General features: G+C 33.5%; 2 protein-coding genes across 3 annotated transcripts; one reads left to right on the top strand and one right to left on the bottom strand.

The window, feature by feature from the left end:
* The first annotated feature begins 454 nt into the window (after positions 1-454).
* LOC111303480 (putative cation transporter HKT1;4) lies at positions 455-3416 on the top strand. Its single transcript, XM_022899779.2, has 3 exons — positions 455-1656; positions 2613-2843; positions 3202-3416. The coding sequence occupies exons 1-3, from the start codon at positions 455-457 to the stop codon at positions 3398-3400; spliced, it is 1632 nt and encodes a 543-aa protein (XP_022755514.2). The 3' UTR covers positions 3401-3416.
* A 2040-nt stretch (positions 3417-5456) lies between these two features.
* On the bottom strand, positions 5457-12403 carry LOC111303479 (ethanolamine-phosphate cytidylyltransferase-like). 2 transcript variants are annotated; one of them, XM_089742388.1, is made up of 10 exons: positions 12316-12403; positions 11524-11918; positions 10619-10854; positions 10331-10488; positions 9050-9121; positions 7248-7315; positions 6949-7069; positions 6129-6194; positions 5922-6044; positions 5457-5829 (listed from the first exon to the last, which is right to left on the bottom strand). In XM_089742388.1, exons 2-10 carry the CDS (start codon positions 11874-11876, stop codon positions 5758-5760), a joined length of 1269 nt encoding a protein of 422 aa, XP_089598514.1. In that variant the 5' UTR covers positions 11877-11918; positions 12316-12403; the 3' UTR covers positions 5457-5757. The 2 variants fall into 2 exon arrangements, with proteins under 2 accessions (XP_089598514.1, XP_089598515.1); XM_089742389.1 differs by lacking the exons at positions 6949-7069; positions 7248-7315.
* Positions 12404-12738: the final 335 nt, after the last annotated feature.

The raw sequence follows: 12738 nt of genomic DNA, 5'->3' as shown, positions 1-12738 counted from the left end.
GCCACCAAAATATTCCCGTTAAATACCCCCAAACCCACGTTTATTTTCCATGTATATAAGGCTTAGATAAAGTTCTTTAAATAAAATTTGTAAAATTTTTAATTAAAAGTAATTAAATAAAAAGTAAAATTAATAAATTAAAAAATTTTACTATATAAATTAAATATGTAAAATTTTAAAAAATTTCATAAAATTTGATATATATATATCTTTAAATAAATATTTTAATAAAATTATTAATAAATTTTTTAATGTTAAATAAATATTTATCAAATTATAAATATAAATAATTTTTTTAATAATTTTTTTCATATTATTAATTTTTATATTAAATTCTTTCAATTTATTGACTTAGATTTTTTTAAAATTTTTTTATTAAATCATTTTATAAGTTTTGTCAAACAACAAAATACTACTCTTTTTATACCTTGCTTATTTTCCTTTAGAGGCAAAGATGATGATCAATTTTTCTTGTTTTAGGAAAAACATGCAACATTTTCATGCTTCATGTCTCAAACTAGCTTGTCTTAAAAGATCAATATATCATCAAAGATTAAGTTTTTTTCTGTTTTGGATTGAACTTTGCTATTATGTCTTGCTTTCTGTTATTGGTTTCTGGTTTCTCAAGGTTTTGAAGGCGAGACCCGAATCTTTTAGACCTAGGAATATAGATTTGTTCTTCACCTCTGTGTCTGCAGCAACAGTTTCAAGTATGTCAACTGTTGAAATGGAGGTTTTCTCCAATTCCCAACTTGTCATTATTACCATTTTGATGTTTATAGGTGGGGAGGTGTTTACTTCCATGGCCGGATTTTTCTTGAGAAATTCCAAGTCAAAGGAAGTACGCCACAATGATGGAGAAAATGTTGCTCCCGACCGTGTTAGAAGTACGTCTTCTAATTCCTCGTATCCGGGAGACTTTACTTCCAAGGAAATAAACGAGGCGGGTGAGATGAGAAAACCTGATTCCGAGAATAAGGAATCAGGCGAAGATCCTCATCACAGGAACAATTCCGACGGGCAACACCTGCGGTCAATGAAGTTTTTGGGTTTTGTAGTTTTATGGTATCTTTTAGTGGTTAATGGATTAGGAATTGCTCTAGTTTCTCTTTACCTATCGCTTGTTTCAAGTGCAAGGGAAGTTCTAAAACGCAAGGGACTAAAGTTGTTCACTTTCTCTGTTTTCACCACTGTTTCAACCTTTGCAAATTGCGGCTTTGTTCCAACAAACGAAAACATGATGGTTTTCAGCAAAAACTCACTTCTCCTCCTAATACTTATCCCTCAAGTCCTTCTAGGAAACACTTTGTTTCCACCCTGCTTGAGATTTTCAATATGGGTTGTGGGGAAATTAGTTAAAAAAGTAGAGTCCAACTCCAAGTATCTGCTGGAGAATACAAAGGAAATAGGGTATTCTCACTTGCTTCCAAGGCGGCATTCATCGTTTTTGGTTGTTACTGTTTTTGGGTTCATTGTGGTTCAGATCCTCATGTTTTGCTTGATGGAGTGGAACTCTGAGGCAGTAACAGGGCTGAATCCATCGGAGAAAATAGTTGGCCTGTTATTCCAGAGCGTGAATTCAAGGTATGCAGGGGAAACCATCATCGACCTCTCAATAATATCTCCGGCCATACTGGTTTTACTGGTCGTCATGATGTGAGTCTCTTTCCCTCCCTCTTTCTCTACCATTTTCTCTTGACACGAAAAATAATTAAAAAGAATAACACAAAAAACGCCTATATTATTATTATAAAATATTTAAAAGGCAGATGCATGTAATGCTATGCTATATATTAGCGGCTTTTCATCTTCTATTTTATTCATTCCCTACGATACCTTCAGCAAAAGCAAGCAATGAGTATTTAGAAAGCACGGCTAAAACGGTGCAAATGAATTAATGGAAAACTACTCGGCCAAAATTAAAAACGAAAAAAAAAAAAAGGATAACTACAAAAATATATTCTGTAGTTAATTTTTTTTATCAAATATATTTTTATGAAAACTGAGTATGGAAATTCAAAATTTTTAATTAAAAATACATATAATTATCATTAAGCTAATGCTATACATCAATTTTAGTATCCTCATACTGTGGGAGGTGAATGAATTTATAGATGGTCTTGTCAAATGAAGGGCGAACATAACATGAAATTTTATAAAATGAGATGTATATTAGTCTTTTGAGTTATAGTTAATGTTTTAAACTATTCCTTCTATATTTTTCTTTTAGTTTGTTAATTGCTATTTCTTGTTGTTGTTATATATTCCTTTTTTATCTATTAATTATTAAAAACTTGCTTTTTTAAAAGAAAAAAAGTTTTTAGAATACTTTTAAAAAGGAAAAAGAATAAATAGAATTGCGTTTTTCTATGTTTAGTATTAAATTCCAAGGATAAGCTCCATGCTAAATCCGAGAACTGTTGCAACGGAACCGCCACTAGAAGTTGCTCCGTTGTCATCAATAATAATTAAAATTGAATTGGTTTGATAAAAAAATTAATAAAAAAATTAAAATATAATGGGAGCTTGGGAATATATAGTTAAAGGAAATATTTATATGCACTGGAAATATTAATTTATTTGTTTGATCAGTCTATATAAAATATGTACAGGTATCTTCCTCCTTATACATCATTCATATTGATGAATGAGCAGCAGTATCCATCATCATCAGAAACAAGTAAAGAGATAAACACAAGGGGAAAGATAGTTGAGAGCATAATATTGTCGCAGCTGTCTTATCTGGCCATCTTTGTCATTTTAATATGCATATCCGAGAGGCGAAAGTTGAAGGACGATCCTCTCAATTTCAACGTACTCAATATTGTGGTCGAAGTCGTCAGGTAATGAAGACTTCAGTTTCCGCAAGTATGCTGTCTTTTTTTTTTTTTTTTTTGGTATTAATCGAGTCATCGGAATAATAATAATAATAATAATAATAATAATAATTAATTAATTAATTAATTAATTAATTAATTAAAGAGAATCCATAGTTAAATAGGAAAAGCCTAATATTTTTATTATTTGGGGTAAATTATGCAACGAACATTTCTTTTAAATCAATTTCATTTTGTTGTTGTCAAAGACAATTTACAATCCATCCATCATAAAATATGCTCGGCATATTATTTTTTCTTATATATTAAATGAAATAATTGATAAGTAAATATCATATATAAATAAATAATTCTTGTGTTGCAGCGCCTATGGAAACGTGGGGTTTACAACGGGGTATAGTTGCAAGCGACGGATAAAAGCAGTGGATGATTGTGTGGACAAATGGTATGGATTTGCGGGAAAATGGAGTGATGCGGGAAAGATAATTCTAATGGGAGTCATGTTTTTTGGAAGACTTAAAAGTTTCAACATCCATGGTAGTAAAGCTTGGAAGCTTTTGTAAACATGACATCTAATTGAATCACAATCCATTTTGTAAACATGCTTCATTTGGCTTGCCAACATAGGCTGCAGCTTTCGATATTCTTCCCTCCCGTATTTCGCTGCTTATGCTGCGCCATCAGCTACACTTTATTGCTGCAGTCAAGGAAAGATTGAGAGTTAAAAAGTTTTAACCCTGTAATTCTAATTTAAACTTGAGTAATAGTAAAAAATGAATTTGAGTTGCAAATAGATAAATAAATATATATATATATATATATATATATATATATATATATATATATATATATAGCGATCAGAGCATGGGGAGGGAAAAACCGCAGATGGTTGCAAACATTTCATATATATCATGGAAATCGTCAAAACATGAAATTATCATGTCCTCTTGAATCAGTAGGTTATATAACACCCACCTGGCCATCAAGCTCATTATTAATAGAATCAGTCAACTACACAAGTATCAAAACTGAGAACAGCAGAATAGCCTATTTATATTATTATATAAGAGAAGGAGATAAATTTACTCAAGGTATGATTATTGCATCTTCTCAAATTAGTTCCAATAGGAAAATGCGAATGTCAATATCTTATTGTTTTTGTTTCTTCTTGGTTCATATTTTTGGAATTTTAGACTTACTTTGCAGTTCATGTAGGTTAGACAACCATGGCTTGAAAGCAGTATAGCTGATTGATCCAGGATGCCTTGCTGTCTCCGTCTCTCTTCATTGGTTCACATCTTCATCTTTTTCAAGTCAATGAATCCCTTCAAATTCAGTTCACTATTTTTCCCGCAAGGAATCTTCATCCAGAAAGTTTTATAGATCACCTGAATATCATGAGGCAATTTTTTTTTGGCATTCTTGTCTTGGATGCCAGTCGCCTGATTCCATGTCATCATATCTGTTAATGTTTCTAAGGGAAATCATTACAAAGGAGAATTTTACCATTTTTCATGCAAAAACTATTTTTTGTTTTTGTCTCCCTCAAAATAAGCCATGAATCCCTACAATCTTTATCCCTTCCCTTCCCTTCCCTTCCCTTCCTTTCCCTTCCTTCTCTGGTTGCTATTAATTGCTTCAAATCTGCCCTTTTCTACCCATAACACCTTTTTGCATTTTCACTATCATTTCCCTGTAGAGAATCTTTCATCTCAACAGATTTTACAAGTCACCTAGCTAGCTAATATTATAAGAGATTTTGGGTGTTCTCATATCACAAGCAAGAGACCAATCCACGTTATCATATCCCTTAACGCTTCTCATACCCATCACAATGCAAATTTATGCTATATATGTTATTCATGCAAATGAAGGATGGAAAACAAAATGAAGAAGTAGGAAACTTGTTTCGATTTGAAATTTCATTTTTTATTCTGTTATGTTTTAAGAGTTTAATATTTTTATATTATTTACGCTTTTTTAAATTAACTATTTTTTTCTTATTTTCCAAGTATTAGGGCATTAGGACCATATTTGCTATTTCGTTTTTCTGTTAGCTTATAACTACCTATATTATCACTAGACTAAAGTCTATGAAGGAGGGAAAAGGGAATTTATAAACACTTTACAGGAGTTCATGGGTGAATCTCTTTCGTTTTTGTTCTCTATGGCTTTCCCCTTCTTTATTCTAGGTAACGATTTTATCATTATTATTATTTTATAAATATGGTCCTGAAGCATACTACAAAGCAATAGATACGTGATTTGCCTAAAACAACAAATTAACTTTCAGAGATTAAAAATCTGACAGCATAAAGCCCAGTTTTAAATAATTTTGATAGTATTACTAGCAAATAAGCATGCATGCACACAATTAAGTGAATGAATATACCTGTCGTATTCGATATTTTCTGCGGGAGATACAGTTAAATTATTTGCACTTTCCAAAGCCAGCAGTCAAGTTTTGCCACTCTGTCTAAGACAATGTTTCTTTTATGATGTCAGCACTCCCCTAATCTCGGGCTTTAAGATTGTGACCTGGGAGGGGGGGATAAATGCTCGCTACTTTGATGTGAGGAACTGGAAATCCTTCCTCTGCTAAATGTAAGCATCCGTATCTTTGCTTTTGAACATAAAATTACGAGCCCCAAGGCTTAAATTAATCATTAATTACATTGTTTACAAGCATTGGTAGTATTAAACAAATTATTAAAAAGATAACTCTATATCTCAGAAAACTGAATGAAAATAATAAAAGATAAAAACTGTTCGCTTAGAAGCGTCTGGTATTGATGTTTTTCAATGTTATGTCTTCCCTCCTATCTTTCAATACTCTTGCCTTCAACAAGCATCTACATGAATGATCAAGGCTGCATGAAGAGCTGCACCACACTTGCTATCTAACCTAAACCTCTATGTGCTAGTCTCCTGCAACATAAGTCTTCTCTAGATAGTATTTCTTTTCATTCTCTGCTTTCTTGGCATTGCGTTTCTACATTGAAAATCATGAGCCCCAAAATTAGACATCATAAAACAACAATAAATGTGAACCCCAATAAGGTCATCCAGCAATGTAAGTAATACCGTGTAAGCCTCATGATTGGCAACTATCCTTTGGGCTACAGAACTTGTGGTTATACTTTTAGGGCTTTCAAGCAACCGAAAAATTCCCATGCTCTTAGGAACCGCATATGGATCAGTTTCACCCTGTAGGAAGCAAAATCTTTCAAATCCGTAGACACAAGGGGTCAAAACAGTTGAAACAAATCTGAGGAAAGTTGGAAAACTTACAGGCAACAAATAATTGCTCTCTGCAACTGTACCATGCACAACCAAAGAAATGTTGAAAGTTGTAATCTGCTCAAAATAAAGAAAGTAGCCTCAGGACACCATTCCCATTTTAAAGAGTGAGAAACGAATAGCAGTAGTAGTAACAAATACTGCAAATTGCCAATAGCATAGCCGTAGAGAGCACAGAAATGCACAATAAGTTGACAACAAACTGAAAATAAGATTTTCTTAAAAAAAAGGAAACATATATTTCTTGTATATTTAAAGGAGGTGATGCAATTTGCTATACCATCACTTGGCCACAGAAACTAGCAACACCTAAATAATTAAGTGCTATCGGTACAAGTATTTAATGGATGGACAATTGGACATGCTTTGGCATATAAGCTGGCAATGAGCTGAAGGATGCTCAAAAGGCTAGGATGCATATATTCTTAAACCAACAAGAATTATCTCAATTTAAAATTTAGTTTCTAACATTTAGGTGCATTCTTTTGTACAGAATTTGATAAAATGGATCACGATAATTAGGAATAGAAGAAATTAAGACTTATTTTCCCTGATCAATCCATCATCCTTCCCTTTTCCTCACTTCGCCTAAAAATAACAATGGAGCCACAAACATGTTCCAAGCAAAACACAGATTGTCGCATACATTTTTTCTACCACCAAATAAGGTAATAATTATGCTACACAGAATGTTATTACGAAGAAATAGATACCTAGTCAAAGGGAAATACACTCCTCTCATGCACAGAAATATAATTTACATCCACTTATAGGCATAGCAATTTAAACTTATAGAAAAGAAATTACACACCATGTCCTTTGTGACTTCCCAAGGTGCACCAATGATAACTTCATCAACATAACGACAAGCTAACACGCTAAGGCTGCGCTCATGTACATGCATAACTGGGTAAGGCACCCCCCTGTGCTCACTGCACGCAAAGGAGACTGATAAGTTATTTCTTACATAGAATCCTTTATTGATATAAGCAGATGTACAGGCATATATCCAACGTTAACTTTCGACCTTCCAAACTCAAATGTTCCAACAATATTTAAATGGTGATACACCAGACAGAAGAAAAACCAAGCATAACTTAAATGAAGTACCTCACAATAAGGTCAGTATGGATACCAACTAGCAAAAAGTCTCCAAGCTGCCTTGCCTTTTTGAGGATCTGAGTGAACATAAAAGATGGCTTAGGGACATGGACAAAATGGAATGAGTTGCAGAATTTTTATTATTCAAGAAAAAACAAGTGCCATTTAACATAGATCAATAGGTCGCAAATTATCTCCACTTATTTTCAGCTCTTCAAGTTTATGATGGTATACCCTCTCTTTCACACAAACAAACCCCCAAACAAAAGCCCCACAAAAAAATGGCATTTCTCCTCTTCTCTGAACAAACAGAAATCATAAGCCCATATGTTTAATATTCTTAATTCCTTCTGGCTTATTCAAACATTAGCCACAGGAAAATCTCACTCTCAGCATTTTGGTCCTCCTTCCTTACTCCAATTTTTTTTCTTTTTCCCTTTTCTAATGATTAGTCCACAAACTCTTACTGCACATTTCTAGCAGCTACCCCCAACTTTTTATTTCAGTTTCTGTTTTCTTTCTTGATGCTCAAGAGGATCATACAATGCATTCATAGGACTTTTCAAGAAATGTGGTCCATAAACTGCATAGGATTCGGGTGAGAATGGTAGTTTAAGTTCCTGCACAAGCTTTCTTAGCATCAGCTTTCTTGATGTTATTGCTATTTTTTTTTTATGAAGTGATGTTATTGCTAATTAACCAATGAGTATATGAAAACATATTCTGATTTTGACTTTGAAAATAATATCAGCTAATTGAAGGAGGATATATCACACCACCTTCAAATTATGGGCAACATCGTCTATAAATGAGGATACATTTACCTTTTCCCTGAAGGATTAGTCAGAGGATGTCACTGTCCAGATTGGCATGTTATTGATTGAGCAAATGATTCTCAATTATATAGCGTACTTCAACGTTACAACAAAAGATATCAAAATGGTGTCATAGTGGGATGAGTTAGTTGCTTGATAGATATGTGGAAGACTACTACAATTCAAAAAAGCAAATGGGATTTCTAACAGTAATCTATGATTTGATAATATCGGGTATTATAGCTTTCTAATAGTTCCTACCTTAAATCTTATATATACCATGCTGCTTCACTCCATTGTTGGGGAACCCCTTAAATCAAAAGAATGAAGTACAGAATTTAGCAACAGTGAGAAGATCTTTTTCTATATCTGGAGTAAAATTGTATATTTAACAAATGTAATTTTAGAACTTCTGGCCTTTAACTTAGTAATTAATCCCCCTTCACCCACCCACCATCCCCTCCTCTACCTCCAACACAAATAACCTTTGAATAACATAATAGTGTCAACCTAAATTATTACATAGGTTGAGTTGCATTAACACCCCCGGCTTCTTACAACACTTTGCTTGTTCATTCTAGTTTAAAATTTGCTAGAAAAGGTGCATATCTAAAGGATCCTTATTACAGGATGGGGCATCCTACAATTAAATTATAATCAAGATTCAAATTTCAGAAGGGCTACTAAATCATCAGCATAGATAAAAAATATCAGTTAGCTACTCAGTTCATATGTGCAGATGCCAGTAGCCAAGCCAGTTAACAATAAGCTATGCTCAAGTATTGCAATTTGCAACAAAATGTACATTAAAAGAGGCTATAATGAGATATTAGCTGTTGATGAATGCCTATCTTACAGCAACATTATAAAAACAAAACCTGGGTTTGATGAAGAGCAATCACCAAATTGTCAATATGGCACATGTTTATGGAATCATAATAACATAACCAACAAGAAAATCAGTTGTGAGAGTTACTATCAACAGGATAGTAATACCTCCACGTGCCCTGCATGAAAGAGATCGAATGCCCCATCAATGTACACAATGCGAGCATTTTGTCCAGGTCCCTGAGGAAAAACTGAATGAGAATGACAGTGAAAGAGAACCACGCATTACGCACAAACAAATACTACAGAAAAAGGAAGCAAGAAAGCAAAAGAAAAACAGAATCTGCTTCATGACAATCCATACCCCCTCACTCTCCCTGAACTGTGATAATGAAGAAAGTAGCTCTCAATTTTTTTACAAGAAATGTTAGCAGGAAGCCAATGCACAAGGAAATGACAGAACTTTCAGCCATTTTGGAACAATATTGTGATTAGTGAGAAAAAAAGTGGATGCACCAGGCCATTGATCCATATGCATACTTCCAAGTCAGCCAACAGGTTGTTTTAAATCAGCTCTCCAGAAATTATCTTTTGAGCAAATGATTTACATTTATATATATTAATCCGTTAATCAAGCAGCAAGCATTTTATCATGACTTTTACATTCATGATGGTTACCTTTTCATAGAAACTTGGTTGTATTTATGCAAAACATCTTTAACAAAACAAGTGTTGAGGGGATTATGTGTTGGAGGGGCAGCTGGCCAGTTTGGTCATAACAAGAAAATTGTTATCGCAAATGATTAATTCTGTCACTCTAATTTGAAGAAAGATGTCATAAAATCATCTTTTGTTGTTCATTTATCAACATGCCAAAGGAGAGATAAGAATATAGGACTTTGTATGCCTTTACCAGGCAAACTTGGCAAGACTAGTATCACTTTTGTAATAGGATCGCCAAGCACTTTTGGAGGTTTTGAGGCTATTACTCTTTTTTGTTGACAGATTTTCAAAAATCGCACGCTTTATTCCATGTTCACATTGCCTAAAATTATAATTTGTTATCATGATCTATATTCATGAGCTACTCTTGGAGAAACTTGTGGATGATCCCTAATACAAAGCTTAGTTTCTCTTCCTTCTATCCACAAAAATATGGCCAAAGGGAAATTTGTTTCACATGACATCAGATGATTCTTTCAGGACTAATACTTCCTGTGGCAGTATTTCTTATAACCTTCTGTGGAAAAGTATACATATATTATAAATCACCTTTTTCAATTTTATGTGGTATAGAAATAAATTACCTTTTCTTTTACCTAGTGTCTATAGACAGAAAAAAAAATGTTTGGAAACATACACTGCTTATGCTCTTTCAAGTGGTAGTCATTTTTCATTCCTTTTTCTTTTCAGGCTAATAACTAAAGTGAAACCAAATAGTATTAGTACCTGGCCATTGGAAAATTGCACAATCCTCCGAGATGTTGGTAGAAATTGGGAAATCTGACCCCTTTGTAACTGATGTCTTTCACCCGAATCTCCATTCAAAAGTGTGCTATTATTATCTCCAACGCCTTTACTATCCTTTACAGAAGAAAGTATTCTTCCTATGTAAATATAATTTGTGAAATAATTAGAAACAATATTATACTTAGCACAAAATTTACAGAAGCTAGTAAATGAAGGGGCTCCAACCAAAGGAATCTTGAACAAATATCTGAAGAAAATTTTTAGTACCTACAATATCCGTGCTGGAGACACCTTCAGTACGCTTAATCTGCTTGTAGCGGCCTGCTTTCTTTGCCAAGGCATAAGCATCAGTTCCATCTGGGAGAAGGCAAGGATCATCTCCATGTATTATATAGTCAATCTTATGCTCATTGAACAGACTGTTCATGAATTGCTCAGTAATTGCATAGGGGGCATTTGCTATTACTTGATCCACCCACTTTAATCCACTGACAAGTGCCAGTCTGGAGAGAACTTCCAATGAGATCCATGGAACAATAACACTAAATTAAATACAAAATCTCACCAAGAGGAGCTAGTATGACAAACAAACCTTCAAGGGGAACACCAACACACAGCTGAATTAAGTTGAAAGTTCAGGATTTTATTACATGATATATATCACTTCGGATGCAAAGAACAGATCTAACGTATACAGCCATCTAAAATACATGCTATTGTCAACAAAATTGTTGCACCATATAACTAACCTCTACAATCCATCTTGTTCATTAACTAATGCAACATGCATACATGAAATAGTGAAGGTTCAATTCTACTAAGATCCAATTTGTCAATAATTATTTATTTGGCTTCTTTATTTTGCACTTCATCTCTGGATATATATTATTTTCTTATTGTTTTGCTTTCAATTACTTTATTCTTTCACATGTTGAGGAAGTCATATCCTCTTGAGCTGTACTTGGTCTTCAAAATTTCTATCACTAAGCCAAGATATTATGAATCCTTTCTATGTGATTAAAACATAAACACAATTAATGATGATCCAAAACAGAACTGTGTCAACATGTGTAAAACACAAAATAGAACAAGGCACAAATGAAGTAGAGATTATGAAATCAAAATACCAAACTAAAAAAGAACTCAAAAAAAGAAAGGAGTCCTGTGAATACCTCTCTTCCATGGGTAGAACAGGAGGGCCTTTATTAGCAATAATCTCCTCATCACTCACAACACCCACCACCAATTCATCTCCTAAAGCCTTAGCTTGCCTCAAAGCATTGGCATGGCCATAATGCATGAGATCAAAGCATCCATCCATGTAAACCCGAATGCCCCTCTTCTCACGCTTCTTCTTGTGGAAGATCCCTAAATCTGACCAAACATATGACAATGGGAAAAGTCCAATTCCACCAAAATAAGTGCTGGACAAACCGAGCAAGGCGGCCGTTAGCATTAGGCCACCAAAGAGATGTGGGTGGTAATACACCCCATCCCAAATCCAATTGTTACTCTCATATTCCATTGATTTTCTCTCTTCAAAGCTCAATTATAGGAGACACAAAACCTGAAAAACAACAATACCAAGAACTTTTCTTTAAAAAAAAATGCATGATTTGCAACAAACTAACTTTACACGATTTATATACCTAAAAGGCGATTAATACATATAGATAATATTAATTTGGCACAAAATTATTCAAAGCGAATCTGAAACTTGGAAATAAATACAAAATTCTTATATTTTTTTAAAAAATGTGCTACGGGTCTTTAAATATATTAAAATCTGGATTTGGTAGGACAATTCTTAAATCTAAATCTTACTCAGAATTGAGAAGCCAAATCATAAGAAATTCTAGTTGAAAATGGGCAAATCGAAATGAGCTTGAGAAATGAAATTCCAACGCAAGAAAATGGAAAGAAACGGGAATTGGAATACGTGAAAACGGTAGATCGAATTTTACCTTTTTTTTTTAGTTTTGCGTTCGTGTCTCGTCCTTTTCTTTCTCTTTCTCCTCCTCTGTTCTTCCTTTGTTTTATCTCCTCTCCTACGGGATTTCTAACAAGCGGCTGTCCCAAAATATATATTCGCTTTTCTTCTAATTGGATTAAATAAATGATAAAATAGTAAATAAAATAATTTTCTCACGAAGTTCTTTCCATTTTTTTTTTTAAAGTAATTAGATCTTTCCAAATTTTATTTATTTATTGTAATTATACTTCCTTCCGCTTCTTTGACGCGTCTATTATGTGAACTCCATTGTCTTAAGTCTTAGCGAAAGGAAAGCTTTGACCAAATGTCGTTCTTTCCTTTGCTTCTAGTAATAATCAAAATAAAATCATACATATGACCAACGGGTGACTTCTACAATAACCTTTTATCTTTT

This window comes from Durio zibethinus, chromosome 13 (genome assembly GCF_047325235.1).
Source record: "Durio zibethinus cultivar Kanyao isolate XHJ-2024 chromosome 13, ASM4732523v1, whole genome shotgun sequence".
Taxonomy (NCBI): Eukaryota; Viridiplantae; Streptophyta; class Magnoliopsida; order Malvales; family Malvaceae; genus Durio; species Durio zibethinus.
The sequence above is the reverse complement of the archived record's forward strand: the minus strand, read 5'-3'. Positions and strand labels throughout refer to the sequence as shown.